This window comes from Cibotium barometz, chromosome 43 (assembly GCF_041138505.1).
Source record: "Cibotium barometz isolate CiBa-2024 chromosome 43, ASM4113850v1, whole genome shotgun sequence".
Classification (NCBI taxonomy): domain Eukaryota; kingdom Viridiplantae; phylum Streptophyta; class Polypodiopsida; order Cyatheales; family Cibotiaceae; genus Cibotium; species Cibotium barometz.
In genome coordinates this window covers 45,580,442-45,601,138 of record NC_141088.1, presented here as the reverse complement: position 1 = coordinate 45,601,138, position 20,697 = coordinate 45,580,442, and the positions used below count along the sequence as shown (strand labels likewise).

General features: G+C 41.8%; 1 protein-coding gene and 1 pseudogene across 1 annotated transcript; one reads left to right on the top strand and one right to left on the bottom strand.

The window, feature by feature from the left end:
* The first annotated feature begins 1,908 nt into the window (after window positions 1-1,908).
* LOC147613967 (uncharacterized) lies at window positions 1,909-9,270 on the top strand (annotated as a pseudogene).
* Window positions 3,618-4,100, bottom strand: LOC147613968 (uncharacterized). Its single transcript, XM_086781283.1, has one exon. It carries the CDS (start codon window positions 4,098-4,100, stop codon window positions 3,618-3,620), a length of 483 nt encoding a protein of 160 aa, XP_086637409.1.
* Window positions 9,271-20,697: the final 11,427 nt, after the last annotated feature.

Genomic DNA, 20,697 nt, shown 5'->3' with positions numbered 1-20,697 from the left:
CTACACTGCCTAAAGTGCTCTGTGCTCCATCATCCTGGTTCTACCTAGTTCATACTCTTTATCTAGCTGCCTCTTTTGGATTTAGCCCTAAGAATGTCCATGGCATCTATGATGCACATGACATCCCCCTGTGCTAAACTTGATGACAGGATTCCAACCTGCTCTTGGATGACTGTCATCATCCCAATCCTGTCCCGAAGTCCCTCTATCATCATCCATCCCTGGCAACATTTTTTCTCTGAAAACTCGGCCTGTTCTCCAAACCACTTTGTCTCTGACGAAGATCTATGCATCTGTTTTCCTCTAGTCCACAATCCGTTTCCTGCCCTGACTCTGAACACCGTCTTGGTCTTCTTTCCTGAGAAATGAGTCTGGCACTCTCACATCACCCTTGGAGGATAAACCTCCCTTGGGACCCTTGCCTGAGAACCTATCTGGCTCACAGAACTGCCATCCCCATCTGGCACTGTGGAACACCACCAACAAACCTCCTGGGAGTTCTTCCTGATTCTGTGCTCCTTGCCTTGGGCTTCGTATCCGTTTACTTTCCTGTACCTTGGACCTGTACACCATCATCTGGGACTGATTCAGTGTTTAGCTTTGCTGAGCCTGATGCTCTGATACCAATGTAACACGCGAAAGCTCTGGGAGTCTTCTTTTAGCCCTAAACACTCTTGGAAACCATCTGATGCAAAACGCAGATATAGAGAGAGAGTAGAGAAAGAGAGAAGTGCTCGAAATTCAGTATATTCTATGGTACAAAAAGGTACCTAAATCTGCAGCCATGGGCTGCCTTACATAAAAGGTGGTAACACACCAAAAATCTGTCCCCTATGGGACCCCTAAAGATCCAAACCCCTAGAGGGAGTGAATGAGTTCAATGATGAGCACACTAGCTTTTTATATGTGTCTTAGACACTTGGTATGCTGGCCGACTACTACTGGTGGGGTGGTCGGCCAGCCATAAATGCAATAAATGCGTTTTAATACAACCAATTGGTTTTTCCTTCTAGCCAACCGGTCCTCCTTTTTGCGCTTGCTGCTACCCCTATCCTCTGGTTCAATCGACCACCTCAGTTGTGAGTAGCCGACAGCCTTGTGTGCAGCCAGCAACCCTTTTCCTCCTGCAGCCGACAGCCATCTGACCTTCAGCTTGCTCTCCACGCATGTCTCCAGTCTACACTGCCTAAAGTGCTCTATGCTCCATCATCTTGGTTCTACCTGGTTCATACTCTTTATCTGGCTGCCTCTTCTGGATTTAGCCCTGAGAATGTCTATGGCATGTATGATGCATATGACATCATTATGGTGGAGAATATCTTGGAAAGAGCTACTAAGATCCCACCACTAATGTTGATGGACATTTGCACAAATATAGTTTTTTAGGCATACATGTTTAATGTCACATTTGAGAATATTGTTGCTAATTGTAGGGGGACGCACACTTGAGAAGGCAGTAGCCAGGTATATAGAGGTAAACTTTGGAAGGCTTGCATCATAGTGCTTGGAGGATGGTTGGTATAACCCTTATTATAGCTTTGTGTGGGACCAAGGTCCAAGCTCATTAAATTTTTTTTAAAAAAATAGAGAGGTTATGATTCATGGAGAAGCTCTGATGCTTGGGTCTTAAGTAATGTCTCTTAATGGTTTGAGGGTTGCAAACTTGGGTAGCTACTAGTAGAAATAATGTTCTTGAACATAGATGCCATTACTATGGGCCAAATTATGGGATCCTATATATGACTCTTCGACGTTCTTTGTTGCAACAGTCCATATATGACTCTTGCAAACTTCGAGACGCATCTTGCTTGGAGTTATTTAGTCAATGTTTCTGATTAGATAGATTGACCTCTCCTCTAACAATGTATCTCTAGTCTGACATATAGTTGTTTTAAATATATAGATACGATGAGTGACCACACCCGTAAAGTGAAGCTGGCGATCATCAAGACTTTGCTACGAGGCACTGGACTTTTTGGAGATACACTGTCAAAGGCCATGGCAGATTATGTGGAGATGGATGATGCGGATTTAGATGGCACCATCGAGATTCTTGGGAGATTCAGTATGCCCGTACGACCTGGAGAGGGTACATCCTCCCAGCCACATGCAGGAGTGGAGACTTCTTCTCATGCACACACTACAGCGCATCGATAAGCTTCTCGATTGATAAAATAGTAATGTCAAACTTTTTTTACATACATAATTCTTAATATATATATCCTTTTGATGTCTTTTTTTGCTTAGGACTCCTATCCCAGGTACATCACATCACGAGAGTCAGCGGCTTACTCCTTATGTACTTCCTGCGACACCTGAGTCACAGGCTAGTGGCCGTTCGTCCCGTAGGTATATCTTTTATGGCGATTACGGATTACATATCAAGTACTTTTTAAGAACTCACATCTCAATATATCATATGTTTGTATTGCACGTAGGCGTCGGCAGAGTAGCACACCACCAGTGCCCCCACCAGCGCCCCCACCAGTGCCGATGTGCACATGCACTGGCACTTTGGGTGTCACATGCGACATCACGCCTGACGGGTTTATCCTTCAGGTTGGAGCCGGCATCGCCTTTAGACGTTGGATGAGAGACCTTTGCATGTCTTATCTACAGCGAGTTCATATACCATGGCAGTAAGTATTATTTAACATAAAGAATATGAATTATAGTTTTTTATTTGAATTACTAACTATCTTTATTTTGCAATGCAACGATCAACTTGAGGATGACAAGAAATATGTCATCAACACATTGGAGACGGAGTTTGGGATAGGATGGAGTCGGAAGTGGTTGTTGTTGAAGCAAATGTGCAAACTCATGAGTCATCTCGACACGACAATGCACGGTAAGTAGAGAGAGAGAGAAATGAAACAAAATGAAATGCTATATTTACGTCTTCAAAAGGCCAAAATGACCTATGAGACCAAAAAGTTACCACCAGAGAGCTGTGATACCATTGTCAAGTAGAACAGTGGTACTGATGGTTTGTTGTGGAACAAGCATGAGATCATACATATCTGTGGTCTCTCAATCTGCGTTCATGAAGCGGTTGACAAGCATGGGGCCCATACTGCTGCTGCATACATCGAAGCTGGGGTGACCATAGTGTCAGAGAGAGAGAGCCTCTGGAGCAGCAAATGGGCAGCATGGGGGGTGCTATGGCTAAGGGTACTGCGGGTACTCACTGAGAGTGTTGCTGGAACTACTACCCTGAAATGCTAGAAGACTACTGGCTTCGATGGTCTACTGCTAGGCCAAGTCGATCCAGGGAACAATGCTTGATTGCGGGTACTGAAGGTTGAGATGCTGATATTGGGGTTGAAACGCGAGATAGAAGCCTTGGTAGAGGAGGGGAATCAAATCCTGATATGAACTTTCTTTCAGTGAACTTGAAGCTGAAATTACCCTGTACACAGCTAGAGCAAGAAAAATGAGTCTGAGGGGAATCGAACCCCGACACTAGCCATACGAGGCTATCACCACGAGACTCTCCCACCACCCACCCTTGTTAGTAAGTTTTCAAAAGAATAAAAATCATGACTTCACACAATGAATTATTTTGAGATTAAATATTATCGAACATAGGTTGATCCGTGAGTTGACACGTAAGACTAATAGTCCTCATCGTTATCTCTGAGATTAACTGTCAAGAAAATTTCATCTTCATTATCCTTGTTGACTTCTTCAAACTCCTCCATCATTAAATCTGTGTTGACATTCATTTCCTCCGTAGGCTCGACATGCATTGTTTCTTCCTCTTCGGTGTCTGTAGTGTCAGAGTCTGGATCGTTGTCGTTCTCATCATCTACAATGTCATCATGATCGGAAAGAAGAATTCTACACCTCTCTGACGTCAATGTGTCTAGATTCGAGGACGTAATCAATTCATCCTGATCCGCTTTCTCAGAGTCAACGCTATCAAACAAGTGTCGACCTCTAGGTTGCACATGCACAATTTGCCACCATGGATGAGCATCTGTATTGTTGTAAAAGAACGCTTGTTCAACATGAGTTGGCAGAATGTAAGGCTCTTTTGTTGCACGCAATAACTTCGAGGAGTCGACGGACCAAAATCCAGACGGTTCTCTTTTCATTGTGGCATTATTGCCTTTATACTCGGCACGAAACCAATCCGCCTTCAAAAGCACCTGTCAAAATACACAAATCAAAACTTTAGAACTATGTATAGCTTCAAGAAATCTACATGTCATTGTTGCATGAAGAGAGATGTCATTTACCTACTTGAAGATATGATACGATACTTCATAAATGCCGACTATGGTTCCCACATAACCAAGTTCATTAGACGTAAGTCGTCAATTGATTTTATCTGAAGATGTTGTCCATAAGTCCACATGTTGGTATACATTCGAGCCTAGACCAATAAATAAATTATTAAAAAAATGAGATTCATTTGTTTAGTTCAGAGTTTTCAAAACCCAACAAGTTACCAGTCTTTCACACCCGATCATACTCTCTTTGTTCCGTTGAGATTGGCTCATGATCACTAACCACGCGTTGCATACGGGTGTATAACCAATCCATGAAAGTAGGTACGGCCCCGTCATTATTTACATTGGTTTGACGTCTGGATCTCCTCTTTTTATGTCTGCCAACTCGTTTGCTTGGAAGTTCCTTCTCGTACTCATCAACGAATTGTTCGCTCCTCAGGTGGTGGTGCTCGCTCAAAAGTACCATGAGTCATCTCATGTGAAAAGCACTCCCGTCGTCGTGGCCTCCAATATGTGCCACGACAATGAGCGCACTAGCATATAATAGACTCATCATAGTAGAAATCATCGTAAACGGGTTCATGTGCAGTATTGGAACTCTGTGCACCCCAACCACCACCAGTAGGAGGTGGCAGTGTACCCTCTGATTGGTCCAAATCTGATTTTCAAGTACCATAAAAACATGAGTCATTTATCAAATGATCGAAGTTAAAAAATCAATAAAAGAAACAAAACATTGAAATCTAACAACTTAGGTCTATGGTATATTCTAACGCTTATTGTAATATGAAAAATAAACAGACGCTACTGTATGGTGGAGACAAACAAGAGGGGGGCTGATATGTGCATGGAGACATGGCAATACTTCCGCAAATTGAGACGCCTTACGAATCACTTTTCCTCTGCAGAAGGTGTGTGCCTTTGCTAACGTATATTAGAATTAAATGAACTTTGCTAGATTGATTCTAACTATTCTCTAATCTATGTTATTTTGTTTAATCAAATTTACATAAATGGTAGCACAAAAGAGACTGCAAGCTGGTCACACATCTAGACTAGGCTGGATGGGACGAGATGGATTTGTGGCCACATTTGTGAGTATAGACCATTCAAATTTTAACTTTCAAAGGTAATATTATAAATAAGTCTTTGGTTCTGTCTTGATGCAGACCAAAGACTATGGTCGTGCACCTATGGTGCAGGAGATGGAGTACGCCACATACTACGGCTACCGCGCTTTGCATGCGACACTTGCTGACAGACCAAATCCACTTGTGGGTATCACTGTTTTGTTTTGTAGTTTATTTTCATGTTAACTGTAATATGTTCTTATTTGATTTCACTAACTAATGCAGGAGCAATATGGCAAGGACAACATGACAGAGGTGGCTCGACAGGAGGTCGAGGGGCGACACCGAGAGGCTGAGAGGAGCGGCGGCGTGATCGCGAGTGGGGGCACGGGTGGTGGTGCTGGTGATGGTGGTGTTGCGGGTGGGGGCACGGGTGGTGATGGTGATGGTGATCACGAGATACTAGCGACTCGTATAGTGATGGCTCATGTAGTGATCATACTTAGGGATCTGTTTTGTATATGTGAGGATTGATCACCACACACTCTAGACACGTACATATATTTGTTGATGATATATATTGACGTATGTTCGTTGCATCACTGAATTTGTCTATTGTCAAACAATTAATTATTTGTCGGTAAGTTAATTAGCCTAAGTGGTGCCATCCTTTTCGATGCGACACTTTGTATTATCAAATCCAGCAAATAGACCAAGATCCACAAGCCGCGCAACAGAAAGTAAGTTTCTTTGTAAATTAGGAAAATATAAAACTCCTCACAGTATTTTGGTTGAGGAAGAAGTTCCCAAATACAAGTCACCAATACCCATTACTTGGCAAGTTGTATTATCAGCAAGATAAACCACTGTGTAACCATTGCAATTGATATGTCATGTTGCCAGTAGCACCAGAATCAACAATAAAGAAAGAACCATCACGAACATGTAGTATCTTTTATGGAGAGACATTATAATGAACCAAATTAGCCTCTTCATGAACATTGTCTTCATCATGAGAGGATTTTGTTGAGTAGCATAAGCTTGATTTCGAGCTTCATCATAACGCCTCTTGAAGCATCGACTGGATGAATGCCTTATGCTCCCACAATATTCACAAGTTGCAGAAGAGGAAGAACCCCTTGATAAATGAGGTTGCTTATTTGTAATACCGTGTTCCTCATCGTACTCTCGTGTGCCCAACATTCACATACCAAGTGACCAGTTTTGTCACAATAAGAACAACGCTTTTGAGGAAATCTCAAACGAGAAGAATTACCTCCTCTTTGGAAGCCACGAGATGTGAATTTGGAGGAGGAAGAAGGGTGTTGCTGAAATGGACATCTCCAAACAGCAAAGGCTGTCCGAAGAAGAAGGGTGTTGCTGAAATGGACGTCTTCGGACAGTACAGGCTATCTCTGATTCTGTGTACTCTTGGGCAATCATGACCGTTTCATGCGTCTGACGATCATGACGTTGAGAATATTCAATCAAAGAAATACATGTATGCTCAAAGTCAATTCCATCCTTGTTAGATAATATAGTGACAATATTATCATACAAAGGATCCTTCACCGTATCAAGAAGGTGTGTAACCAATTGAGTTTGAGGAATAGGATCCCCTGCAGTAGAAAGTTGATTTATAATACCTTTGAATGATTCAATGTGACTAGACATAGATGTACTTGCCGTGAATTGAAGCTTGCCCAGAAGATTACAGAGATACAGAATCTCTGTAACATTTTTCTTCTCAAACATAGTGATAAGATAGTCCCATATAGCATATGATGTGGATAACGGATAAACATCTAGCATGAGTGAATCGTTAAGGACAGAAAGTATATACCGAGACGAGCAGCCTTATCACCACGACGAATCCAATGTGCATGATAAATTTTCCACTGTTCAAAAATAAGACCTTCGGTAATAATAACATCATTCTGAAGTGGATCAATAGGTTGAGGAGGGCATGCAAGAATACCAAGAACAATATCTGCCAATTCATCTCCTTTCAAAATTAATAGCATCTTATATTTCCAACCACGAAATCCTTGGCCTTGGAAAAGAGGAACAGAACGCTGCCCAGAAGGAAATCTGTTAACAAGTATGGTGTTTGCCATGTCAGGTTGTGAGAACACGTACAAGATAAGATCGCAGAACTTACAGACCATGTGTACGAGATATGAGAAACGTAGCCAAACATAGGCATGCACTAGACGACGAGCATAAAGTGATCGTGTAAAGAATAGAATGTGAACCAAAATTAGAACTCTAAAAGTGGAGACCCATGTCTCATGCACCTAAGCAAACTTAGAGGTCCATAAAAGACAAAAATAATAATAAGAAAAAGCACCGTGTTAAGAAAAAGCACCGCATTATGATGCAACTTACACGGCAAGTTTTGTATCTAATTGTAGCTTGTACAGCAAGCATCCGTCTGAAGCTTTCACGGAACGCTTTGATGATCAAATCCTGCTTACGACTCAGAGACAACTACCTATTTTCTCTCACAAACAAAGAACCTATTTTACTGTTTTAGATACAGTTTGCCTGAACTGTCCTAACTTCTGACCTAGAACTCCGATTGACAAACCGTTTTGATAGGATTCACCCAGCACTGTACCATCTATGCACCAGCATTGTACCATCTACAAACCGTTTTGCTTTTAAGGATGCGATTAAGAAACAATTCTAATTACAACAAGTGGAGCTATAAAATCATGTAGGCAACATATAATCAAAGAACCACACAACCCTACACAAAACTGTACGAAAGATCAATCTTGTAAGACATGAAATCATAATCATAAATTGAACAAGAATACGTAGATGCTTCACTTATGATTAGAATCACTCTGATACCATGTTGAGAGAGGGAGAGAGACGAGACAAGAGACACCACATATGCTCCACAAGAATGAATCATATTAGTCACAAGTCACATATATATAGGCAAGACCTAGAGTGAGTTAGGGCTAGCTATATATAGCTCCAACATATTCTACCAAAAATAATATACACAAAGCATTGGTATGTGCGCGAAATATAGGCACAACTAACTGTGCCTATATCGAGGCATCTATACTGATGTTCGAATACTGGCACATGAACCGGCACTTATACTGGTGCGTATACAAATGCTTGGGGCATTTACAATGTCATGTTTTGGCATCGGTATATGCACCGGTCCCATCATACCCTTGTAGTGGGGTGGTGTAGGGGAGGTTTGGGGGTGGGGGTGGGGGTGAGACACCTATGAAATCAAGGACAAGCCTATGGCTACCTACCTTGATATCAAGTGGATAAAATGTGCATTTGACCTCCTTTTGTATTTTATTCACCAAGTGGATAAAATGTGTACTTCACCTCCATTCTTCTCATTGGGACACCTCCAATCTCTGTTACTTATCAAGTGAATTAAATGTTATCCTTCTTGGGCTCAGTTTTTTCCTAAATAAATCTAACAATTGTGGAAATGTAATCATGATTTTAGCTCATTGACAAAGCTCAAAGTTTTCCAACTTAATTATCACGTCATGTGTCATGTGGGAAGACCTTATAATTTTAACACCCCATATTCAAATATATTTATATAAAGATATGATTATAGATTTAAGAAACCTTAAAAATTTATCATTAATAATTGATGTTATATGGAGAAAAAGAAAGAGTGGTGAAATTAGGTATTTTTAATGATAAAAATACTCCAAAAGTAAGTCAATTTTTTAATATGTCACATAGCGTTAGAACAAGATATGTTCTAGTAATAATAGCATATAATGATATTACAACCATGACCCAATACTCATGAATGAAAACCTCAATCAACTTACACATATGGCCCATTACTCTCATCAATGAAAACCTTAAAAGACCTATTAGGGATTTTTAAAAAATCCCATTACTTTGAAAATTTATGTTTTACTCTACTTTAATTTGTTGTATCTTCAGCATACCAATTCTAAAGTTGTTGGAGGATGTGGATTTATAACCTACTGCATTAGGAAATTTTTGGACCCAAAAAGGGGTGGTGTTTATAATCACCATTTAATATATGTTCTCCAAGGGGTTTACAATGCTTTCCTGCACCAATAATAAAATCAATGAAAGACCTTTTTCTTCAAAATGTGTACAAGAATTATATAGAATTTGAGAAATGTAAACGTAAGAACACATTACCAGATAAGTCATGCGATTTGCAAGTCTCCATTTCTAAGCAAGCCTTCTTGTACTTTTGTATGCACATTCTGCACAGAATCTTAATCCTCTTAGTATTTGTGACTTTTAACATCCATGAACATACAACAACACATTCCCAAACTTGGGGATCCTTCTTATTCTCTACCCAAAGCCTGCTCCAACACTCCTCATAGACTTCTCCATCACTTAGTCCTTTTTTCTTAGCCACAAGGTGCCCAATATTGAATTAGTACCTTATTGAATTAGGTAATGTTGCATATATCTCAATTTTTGATTGGGTAACACCAAGCCCTATAGGATAAATTGGATCAGATGGCCTCACCAAGACAAAGTTTCCTTTCTTAACATCTATCATAGAGCTAAACGCTTCCCGTGGCTTACCACTTAAAGGACCGCAATAGTGATATTTCCATTCCTCATAGCCTATGAACTCATTATTGTTCCTATCGACGTTATCCACATGATCTGGCAATTCTGTCTTTGGCAAAAAATATGAGTACACACTTGTCTTTGATAAAATTGGATGCTCAAGTTCCCCTAGCACATTTTTCCAATAATCTATGACTGGTATAATATAGGTTTCATATGATGTTGTCTCACACTTCTCCCAAAACCTAATGTAGTCCTTTTTACCTGCCAATACTTGCAAGTGATCCCCTTACAAATTCAGTCATTGGTAGCATGTCTAGAAACCCTGTTGGAAGAAGTGGCCGTCTATTAGAATTTTTCTTCCACAACTCAATGCCTCCTTCTCTAGGCATCCAGTCACGTGAATTAAGATGCACTTTGTATTGCATCATTGGTTTTTCTTCAAGCATGAAGAAATGAAATTGCAATGGTTTAGAATGACCCTCAAGCATACCCTTCCCATCATTTAAGATAACCATAAACACAACTTTTGAAGTTGGGGATCCTTTTGAGAAGAAATGGTGCTAGTTTGGATTCGAAAAAGAATCTAAATGTACTCATTAGATGTGGAAACGTGAATGTTTGACCCACTCTCAATTTCTCAGATAACCTACTAAACATTGAATAAATGTCCTCATGTGTGTGTGCCCTACCATCAAGAAGCCTAATTGAACTGTCTTGAAGACACCTCTTGCAACAAGTAGAGAAAGGTATGCAAATAAGTACCGATTTTTGTTCTTTGATGTACAATTATCTAGTTGTAGTAGCAGCAAGTTCTTTGGCAATTTATGAAATGAGGAGGTAGTGCTTGTTATAGTTTCCGTAGTAGAAGTCATGGCATTTATATCCCCTGAGTTTGCATTAGTGAAGCTTTCCTGTAATAAACCTACAAACCCACCACTCTGGAGAGGTTCCTTTCCTTCTAAAGCATAATGAAAATCCAAGGCACTTCTTCAGTTTAGAGCATTTAGTAATGGAACATTGTTACTTTCTTGGACTCCATTAGTAGCTAGGTCCCCAATTGTATGCATGTCCATCCTCGCCAAGTTACTCAAACACAATTCAAGGGATTCAACTGTGAGATTTGGATCTGAGGGCCACAAACCATTCACAGTGAAGTGTCCATAATGTCCATGCCCATGCCTATGAGTAATCATTCCAATTAGAGACACTTGTAATTGCCAAGTAGAATCATTGTCCTTTGACTTCACCCGAAGTCTTGGGATTGATGTTTTCTTTTGGTCCATCTGGTCATGAAATATGCATAAGTATTTAGTAAGATCCATCTCAGAGAGTACCTGGCGTCGTGTATAATAAAGGTTCCTACAACTCTGTTGTTGTAGCAATGCACTTCTTGGGATGTAAAAGCTTGATCCCTCATGTTTTGTTTAGAGACTTCTTGAGAACTAGTGGATGCACTTTTAGTTCGCTTGTTGCGGTTCTTTTTCCTCCTAGTGGTCCTTTTTCTATTGGAATGTAGGGTCTTGTCCACTAGATTTGCCTTTGCATCCCTAGTTCGAGGTGTCTCATCAGTCTGCATTTCGGCATTTTGTGTCTAGGATCTAGTCATGACTCTAAGTGGCACGACATCCTCATTCTCTGATGAAGGTGGCGATGGAACTGCCCCTACAAGGTTGAGTGAGACCTTTGGTTGAGAGGTGCCTTCCTCATGTGGTTTCAGCAAACAATCCTTTGGGAAGTGTTCTACACAACACCCTAGACAATATCTTTCAATTGGTGAAAACTGTGGTACTGTTGTATTGGATCGAGCTGCTTGCCTTGAGCGATGTGGACAATCACGAGCCCAATGGGGTTTTCCGCACTCATAACAGGGGCCCATTAGTTTGGCTTCTACTTTCCTTTGCTGCCATTGACCTGAGGGGCCTGGAGTCCTAGGTTGGTAGCCGCCTAGCAACGTCAAAGAATTTTGTTCCCCTGAACCTCCAGTGCTTGGCTTGGATATGCGGGACTTTCAAAGAGATTTTCCTTGGATGAATATGATGTATATTCCTCCTCCACATAGCCTGGGTTTACCAAGTCTCTACACATATTTGAATTGTCGTAGTCAACAACCCTCACAGGAGCAGGAGGTTGAGCACCAAGAACAGGTCGTGCTTGCTCTTGTGCCATCGGTGGCTTACGTTCAAAATTAGTATACTGTTGATGCATTTGTGGAGTCACTCCACCCCTTTGCTGCTCACGCTCCTGTCTCATTCTTGCAATGCGAGTACATTCCTGTGTGGTGTGGGTAAAGTTCCAAGCACAGGCCTGGCACCACTTCTTTGTGGGTTGGTTTGTGACTAGAGAAGAAAAGGTATTACATTCTTCGGTTTTATGGTTACCGCCACATGCTCCACAAAGATGAGGAACTGTAGGTAGTACACTCCTCATTCGCTGCTGCTGTTGTTGTGGCTGCATGGGTGGGCGATAGGTTTGTTCCAATCTCCTTAGTATTAGGTTAGCTATCTGGTCTGGATTTACTAGCGCACTAGACCCTGAACTTTGGTCATCACCCCACTGATCTCTAGGTTTCACCTCAGGGCCAGAACCATCTTGGAATTTGAAGTTATCTGTGAAATCCATAGCATCATGGCAACACTCATTGAAATTTGTATGCTTCTTTGCATAGAGATGTGTATGTAGTGTTGAATTTTTTAGTCCTTTTAAGAAGAGAGAAATTAATCGACTCTGGGTGGGTTTCGCATCTTCTGGGCAACGATTAATGTACTGCTTCATCCTATTTACACAATCTCTAACACTCTCAGTCTCGCCTTGCTTAAAAGAGTAGATGTTTGCTACTGTGTCATGCTGAATCCCCATCAAGGAAAAAGCAGCAATGAACCTCTCTTCTAGAACTCGTAAAGAAGATTTGTCTGAAGCCTATAGTGCCTGAAACCAAGCAAGGGCCTTTCCCTCAAGAGTGAGCCCAAATCCTTCAATTTGAGTATGCTTGTCACTTGCTCAGCTCGAACTGCTTGCCTAAATGCTGCTGCATGGTCATATGGATCTCCCGACCCTTTGTACTTCTTTACCAACTTCTAAAGAGTTGATGGACTTACTTGTCTTGAATACTCATCATAGGGCCTATGGCCTCTCACTCTCAGTGGGAATTGTTCCTCTCTTTGGTAAGATGGTCCACATGCATCCCAAATTGGTGTGGGTCCCCTATTACCTGCCTCACCAACCCCCTCCAAAGATCTTGTTACCCGCATTTCAGGAGGTGCATTTAAGGGAGGCCGAGTTGGCTCCCCTACCCTCCGATTGTCATAGTGAGAGAAACGTTGTTGTGGTGTGATCTGTGGGTGTGGTCGCACTTTTGGTATAGGATAATGTCTTGGTGCTAGAGTTGGGCTACTTGCAGTGGTCCACTTTGATGTTGAGGGTCCCTCTCTAATGAACTCTCGTAGGGGAGGAGCAGCAGTTTCTCCATGAGAGGCTGTCTCTCCTAGTTTAGTTGTATTTGTTGAGAACACTTCCATGAATAATGGTTGTCCTTTCCACGCGAGCTCCCGAATCTCCTTCCAATCTAAGGTTTGTATTCATTGGCCCATTTATCAACGATTCGGTTCATGTGTCCTGCAAGCTTCTCGACTACCACCACAAGTGCTAGAGGAAGATCTAGCTCTGGCAATCTAGTTGTGGCATAATATCCTTCTAAAGAGTCCTTATAGACCTCTTGAAGTGGGTCATCCTGTAAGACCTTTGTCACTGGAATTTGTCGTACAAACTCCCATTGGTTCTCCACACCCTGATCCATTTTGCTCCTGCCTTTCCTATCCCTTTCCAAATTTAGATCTACAAGAAGTAAATCATCTATGGATGGCTTTGAGGACTGGGCATTGGATGGTCCAAGCATGTCCGACTCAATGAGCCAATCATCTCTAGACTCCCTTGCTCTGGAAAGCTTTGATAAGTCTAAGAACTTGCTTTTAGAGAGCTCCCCTAATTTGTCTACATTCTCTGGATGATAGGTGACTTCGCAGAGCGAACACCATCTCCACCCATGTACATGTTACCCTAGTCATTGACTAGAGGTGCTCTATCAAGTTCTGAGAAAAAGTCTGCGATCTTAACAAGATACCGTTGTTGTGGATCCCTAAAGATCTCAGCTCCTTGAGCGTTCGTGTAGACATATTGAAGTCTCACATTGAGTGTTAACCCCATGGTGTCGGCTTCAAATGGATTAAAAGATCTTGTGGGTGTCCTATTTGGGGCTAAGGGATGACTATTTGACGGCCCTAGATTGTCCATGGACAATGAGCTAGTTGTTCTGGAAAGGGTATCAGATTGGAATTCGGAAAAGGTTTCAGCAATATCTGCCAAATTTCCTACCGATTGGGTCCCACTTTCTTGCATAGGTACTCTAGAAGGTGCCCTAGGCCCTATGGTAGTGTCTATATGACGTCCCGACCAAAAGTGCATAAGGTCAAATTTTAAGGTTTTTTTTTTGTTTTTTTACAAATATATATATATATATATATATATATATATATGTTTTTTTTTTCTGTTGAAAGATCGGTAGAGGGGGAGGAGACACACACACAGGAGCAAACCCTAATGTATATTGCAAACCCTAACCATAGAGGGAAGCCATGTCCACTCTCACACAAAGCATAATGCACTAATCCATAATCCACACAACACACAATGAGTTGTGTCCACACTCTACTAACCCTAGCTAATGTCCACACACTATGACCAGCTGGACACGCGGTCATTTATGTCTCACACATGTTCCTACCTAATCTGCCAGCACATAGCATAGCTAGCTCACTGACATCGAGCTTGAATATCTCAACAGCCCCTCTCAAGCTCATGATGTACTGCCGATGAAGATGTAGATGAGCTTGGGATATCAAGGCTCTCAACACTCCCCCTCAAGCTCATCCCATGTACTCCCAACATAGTCCGGAAGTACTCAAACTTCTCCCTGCTAAGTGGCTTCGTGAAGATATCAGCCACCTGCTCATCAGTCTTCACATAGTGAAGATCAACTGTACCATCCAGCACCTTTTCTCTGACAAAGTGATAATGGACCTCTATGTGTTTGGTCCTCGCATGAAACACTGGATTCTTTGCCAACTGTATACTGCTCATGATGTCACAATGTATGACAACTTTGCCATCAAGAGGCTCACATAAATCTGCCAAGAGACTCTTTAACCATATAGCCTCACAAGTAGCAATGGCTGCACCTCTGTACTCAGCCTCTGTACTGGATAAAGCAACTGTAGGTTGCTTTTTGCTACTCCAACTCACCACAGCACTTCCAAGTGTAAAAGCATATCCACTTGTAGACCTCCTGTCATATGCGCTACCTTCCCAATCAGCATCTGTGTAGCCATGTATGTCCAAGCTTTTACCACTCTCATAGAATAAACCATAATGTGCTGTGGTTTTCACATATCTCATGATGCGTCTCACTGCATCCAAATGTGGTTTCCTGGGGCTCTGCATAAACTGGCTGACTAGCCCCACTGCATAACTCAAATCCGGGCGTGTGATAGTCATGTATATGAGACTACCAACCATCTTCCTGTACATAGAAGGATCATCCAATTCCTCGCCATAATCAGCCCGCAACTTTACATTTTGCTCCAATGGTGTACTCATAGGTTTACACCCTGTCATGCCATACTTTGCCAACATATCCAAGGCATATTGGCGCTGTACTAACCAAGTACCTGCATGATCTTTCACCACTTCAATGCCAAGGAAGTATCTCAATTCACCAAGATCTTTCATGTCAAATTGCCCACTCAAAGCTTTCTTGACATGCATCACATCTGCACTATGATCACCTATAATAATCAAGTCATCCACATAGATGACTAGTAAAACAATCCCATGCTGTGTCTTCTTCACATAGAGTGAAGAATCTGCTGTAGAAATCTGAAAACCAAGTGAGATAAGATATCTGCTCATCTTATCACTCCAAGCACGAGGTGCTTGCTTTAGACCATACAATGCCTTTTTCAACCTGCATACGTGAGTGGGATATCTAGGGTGTACATACCCTTCTGGCTGTGCCATGTACACTTCCTCTTGTAAGTCTCCATTCAGAAATGCATTCTTGACATCCATTTGATGCATTTCCCAGCCATTAGCTACAGCCATAGCAATGACTGCTCTCACTGTGCCCATCTTAGCCACTGGGCTAAACGTCTCATCATAATCCAATCCATGGGTCTGTGCATAACCCTTTGCTACCAATCTTGCCTTATGTCTTTCAATAGAACCATCAGATTTGCACTTTACTTTGTAAACCCATTTACATCCAATAACATTCTTATCCTTTGGTAGTGCAACCAAGTCCCATGTATCATTATGGACTAATGCGTCCATCTCCACATCCATTGCTTTTTTCCATACATGCTCTCCAATAGCCTCTGTATAGCATGTAGGTTCCACATGCTTCACCATAGATGTCATGTATGCATAGTGCATAGCAAGATCTCTGTATGTCAACCTGTCAACAGGATATCTGACCCTCTGGGATCTCCGCAATGCATGCGGGTCACTCTGTACACCTGTAACTCTAGCATGTGGTGGCACATATCTATCTTGTCTAGTACCAGGTGTGCGTAAAACAGGTATGCCAAGCTCCTCATCAAGACTCTCCGAACTAGATGACTCATATCCTGTGATTCCAATTCCTTCGACTTTCTTTTTGCCTTTATCCATAGCACTACTCCCAGTGCTTACACTCTCATGCCTCAAACGTCCTGACCATGGACGTACACTGCTGCTCTCAGCTTCTGCTGCTGGCCCAGACATAGTAGTAGAACTAGAACTTGCTTGTGATGGCAAGTTCACATGTACATCAGCCTCAAGTGACTCAATAACACCTTCATCTTTTGCCTTGTACCAACTAGCAAGCTCATCAAACACCACATCACGTGAGATGACCACTTGTCTAGTTTGTGGATTATAACACTTGTAGGCCTTTCGATCCTGTGCATATCCCACAAATATACATTTCTCTGCCTTAGGATCCAACTTCCTTCTTCTTTCATCAGGCACATGCACATAAGCTATGCATCCAAAAACTTTAAGATGTCCAATGTTTGGCCTGTAACCTGTGAGCCGCATCTCTGGCGTGCTTCCATGAATGGCTGCTGTAGGTGTTTTGTTCAATATATAAACTGCAGTAGCACATGCTTCTGCCCAATAGTAATCTGGCATGCTCTTTTCATTAAGCATTGCCCTTGCCACTTCACATATAACTCTATTCTTTCTCTCAGCCACACCATTCTGCTGAGGTGTATACCTGCATGTCAACTGTCTTCTTATTCCATGCTTCCTCAAGAAATGCTCAAAAGCTTTTGAAGTGTATTCACCACCTCCATCTGTCCTCAGACATTTAATCCAACAGCCATACTGTTTTTCTGCAAAAGCTTTGAAATCCATGAATTTTTCCAACACTTCACTCTTCTCTTTCAGAAAGTATATCCATGTCATCCTGCTAAAGTCATCAATGAATGTAACATAGTATAAACTGCCTTTGATAGATGGGTTTTGTGCAGGACCCCATACATCACTGTGCACGATCTCAAGTGGCCTGTTACTCATATTTCCTTCTCTAGGAAATCTCAATCTTTCTTGCTTCCCAAACTGACAGGCTTCACAAACATGCATATGTCCATCATATTTGAACCTAGGCAATCCATTGACAATGCCTCTTGTTTGCATGTTCTTTAATCTCTGTATATTTACATGGCCAATCCTCTTGTGCCACATATCAATATCCTGTACCACATTCCTGCTCTTTGAGAACATGGCTGATTTTAGCTCAGGAATTCCAGCATCCAGCTTAAACAGTCTTCCTTCTTTCTTGCCTTTAGCAATCACTCTACATCCATGTTTGAAGTCTTCAACGAAGCATCCATGCTCATTGAATCTAACCTGTAATCCCTGTTCTACCATTTGACCAACTGAGGCCAAGCTTTTAGTGATCAAAGGCACATACAGCACATCTGACATAGACTTTGTCTGACCATTATGCATGACCAATGGTACACTTCCAACATGTGTAATGACATGCTGGGTATCATCACCTGTTTCCACATAGCCTTTGACATCCATTGGCTTCATGTGCTCAAACCATTCACCATGGCATGTCATATGATTTGATGCTCCTGAGTCCATATACCATGTATCATCATTCTCAGCATTTGTTGTCATAGAACCCACAACATGCTTCATGGCAAACAAATGATTTGCAGTTCCATCATTGCTACTTGATGCATAGTTGCCGCCATGTTGTGCATAGTTTCCACCATAATGACCACCACGTTGTGCTCTTCCCCCTCTCAAATCATTCTGTTTGCGAAAGCAATCTCTCGCCATATGACCATATTTGCCACAATAATGGCATTCCACATCTTGCATAGAATTTTGTTGGCCTTGCCAACGTCCTCGACCACGGGGGTTACCTCTGCCTCTTTGTGGTGCATATCCACGACCACCTTGAGCACCATATGAAGGCTGAAAATTCTGTTGTGGAGGTCTATCCTGCCATCCACGACCATTACCACCACGTCCACGTGATGCGAATCTCCCCCTGCCTCTAAAGCCTCTCTGCGAGTAAAAAGCCTGATTTCTGCCATCATCATGGCTAGTAGATGCATCCAGAAATGAATCACTGAGCTTGATTTCCTCAACCAATAAGAGTGAAACCAACTCATCGAAGTCGGGTAAACCTGTACTCCTCTCTGAGATAGATGTATCAAAGGATTTGTATTCCTTGCCAAGACCATGCAAGGTAATATCCACCAAATCATCATCAGGCATGGGGGCATTTATTGTGGCCAATGCATCTGCAAACTTCTTGATTTCTTGCACATAATCATGTATTCTCCTTTTATTCCTTTTCACATTGTGTATCTGCTGTCGCAATTGAGACTTGCGAGCACTCGTATCTGTATCAAACATCTTGACCAAAGTATCCCATGCATCTTTGGGATTCTCAGCATCCTGAATGTGTGTGAGCATAGCATCAGAAATGCATATAGACAAATAATGCAGCACTTTGAATGCTCTCTCTGACCATTGCTTATGAGCAATAAGCTGCTGCTGTGTAGGTTGCCGAGGTAGCTCAGGCTCTGGCTCAGCACCTGTAATGAGATTCCAAAATCCTTTTCCTTTCAAGAAACTCTTTATCCTATACTTCCATGCCTGGAAGTTCTTCCTATCCAGCTTTTCACCAACAATCTGAACTGGATTGTCCGACATGTTGCTCAATGCGTACACCTTCCGCACACTTCAAATCTGTAAATGAGCCTTCCTCAGCTCAACCACACTCCAATGAATGTTCCAGATACTCCAAGGTAGCCAACAAACTCCAAATTTGATGTAGAAAATCAACCTGTAATCATCCAAGATGAACTGACTCACTCAGTGCGGAATACCCTGAATTGACACGCCTTCCAAGACTCCAGATCGCAATGCAATGGTGCAATCAAGTATAGGCAACTTGCATTGACAACTAATGAACCTCAATGTTGAGTATCAACTCCATTTGACATGTATAATTATCAATTTTTGAAAACCCCTTTTTCTGTTTTTGGAAAAACCAGAAAAACCAGAAAAACCAGTAATGATTTGGCTCTAATTCCTTCAATATTTCACCAAATTGAGCAACCAGGCATTCATTGTCTTAGCAATAGTGTCCATCAACTCCATGTAAGAGGAATTTGTCCAATTGTAAAACACCAAAGATTAATTGCTCGATTAAAATGCTCTGTTTCTCTGCAACCAGTGGACAGCCTGTTTTAATCAGCTCATTCCCAGCTCAATTAAGCATCATTGACCAAGCAAATCACATAGCCCTCTTCTCCAAGATGTAAATCATCCAATTGCTAAGGAATTTGTGGAATATATCAAGCAACCAATGAGTAATCGATCTCCTCGCGTCAGGACGGACAGTTTTCAGCTCTGTTTCTCTGTAGATGGCTGCACCGCCTGCTGTAGAAGGGTTTTGGAGAGTTTTTGTTGACAATTGATGATAGTAATGGGTTCCCAAGACACCTAGGTATGTGTGCAACCCACCAATGCTTTGATTTTCACCAAAAATAGGCTCCAAATGCATCAATTTTTGACTGTCTTCTCTCTGTTTTGTGTGAGCTCAAAAACCAGAGATTTCCATACATTTAAATGCTTCCAAAATGCTTCAAAATCACAATAGGGCTTGCATAAGAGTTGCCAATACATCTCTCATTGTCAGATACATGTTTGCTTTGCCAGAATCACACATATTTCCACCATACATCAATGTTCCCAAGCTTTAATGGAAAGCTTCAAAAAACCAGAATTTTGCCTTGCTTTGATTTGCTCTAAAATGCTTTGCTTTTGCCTGTTTCACCTGCAATCCGCTCAAGGATGTTTAGAAGACCTTACCCGGTAGGCCTAGCTCTCAGATCTGATAAGATTCGGTGTGCTCCAAGCTTCACAGCTCCATGGCAGCTTCACAGCTTCTTTTTCACAGCTTCTTCTTCTCCCTCTTCACTCACTCACTCATAAACCCTAATAAACAGCACAAGGCTCTGATACCATGTTGAAAGATCGGTTGAGGGGGAGGAGACACACACACAGGAGCAAACCCTAATGTATATTGCAAACCCTAACCATAGAGGGAAGCCATGTCCACTCTCACACAAAGCATAATGCACTAATCCATAATCCACACAACACACAATGAGTTGTGTCCACACTCTACTAACCCTAGCTAATGTCCACACACTATGACCAGCTGGACACGCGGTCATTTATGTCTCACACATGTT

Coding starts and splice junctions, on each gene's coding strand:
- LOC147613968 (XM_086781283.1), bottom strand. CDS start 4,100: ATGAAAAGAGAACCGTCTGGATTTTGGTCCGTCGACTCCTCGAAGTTA.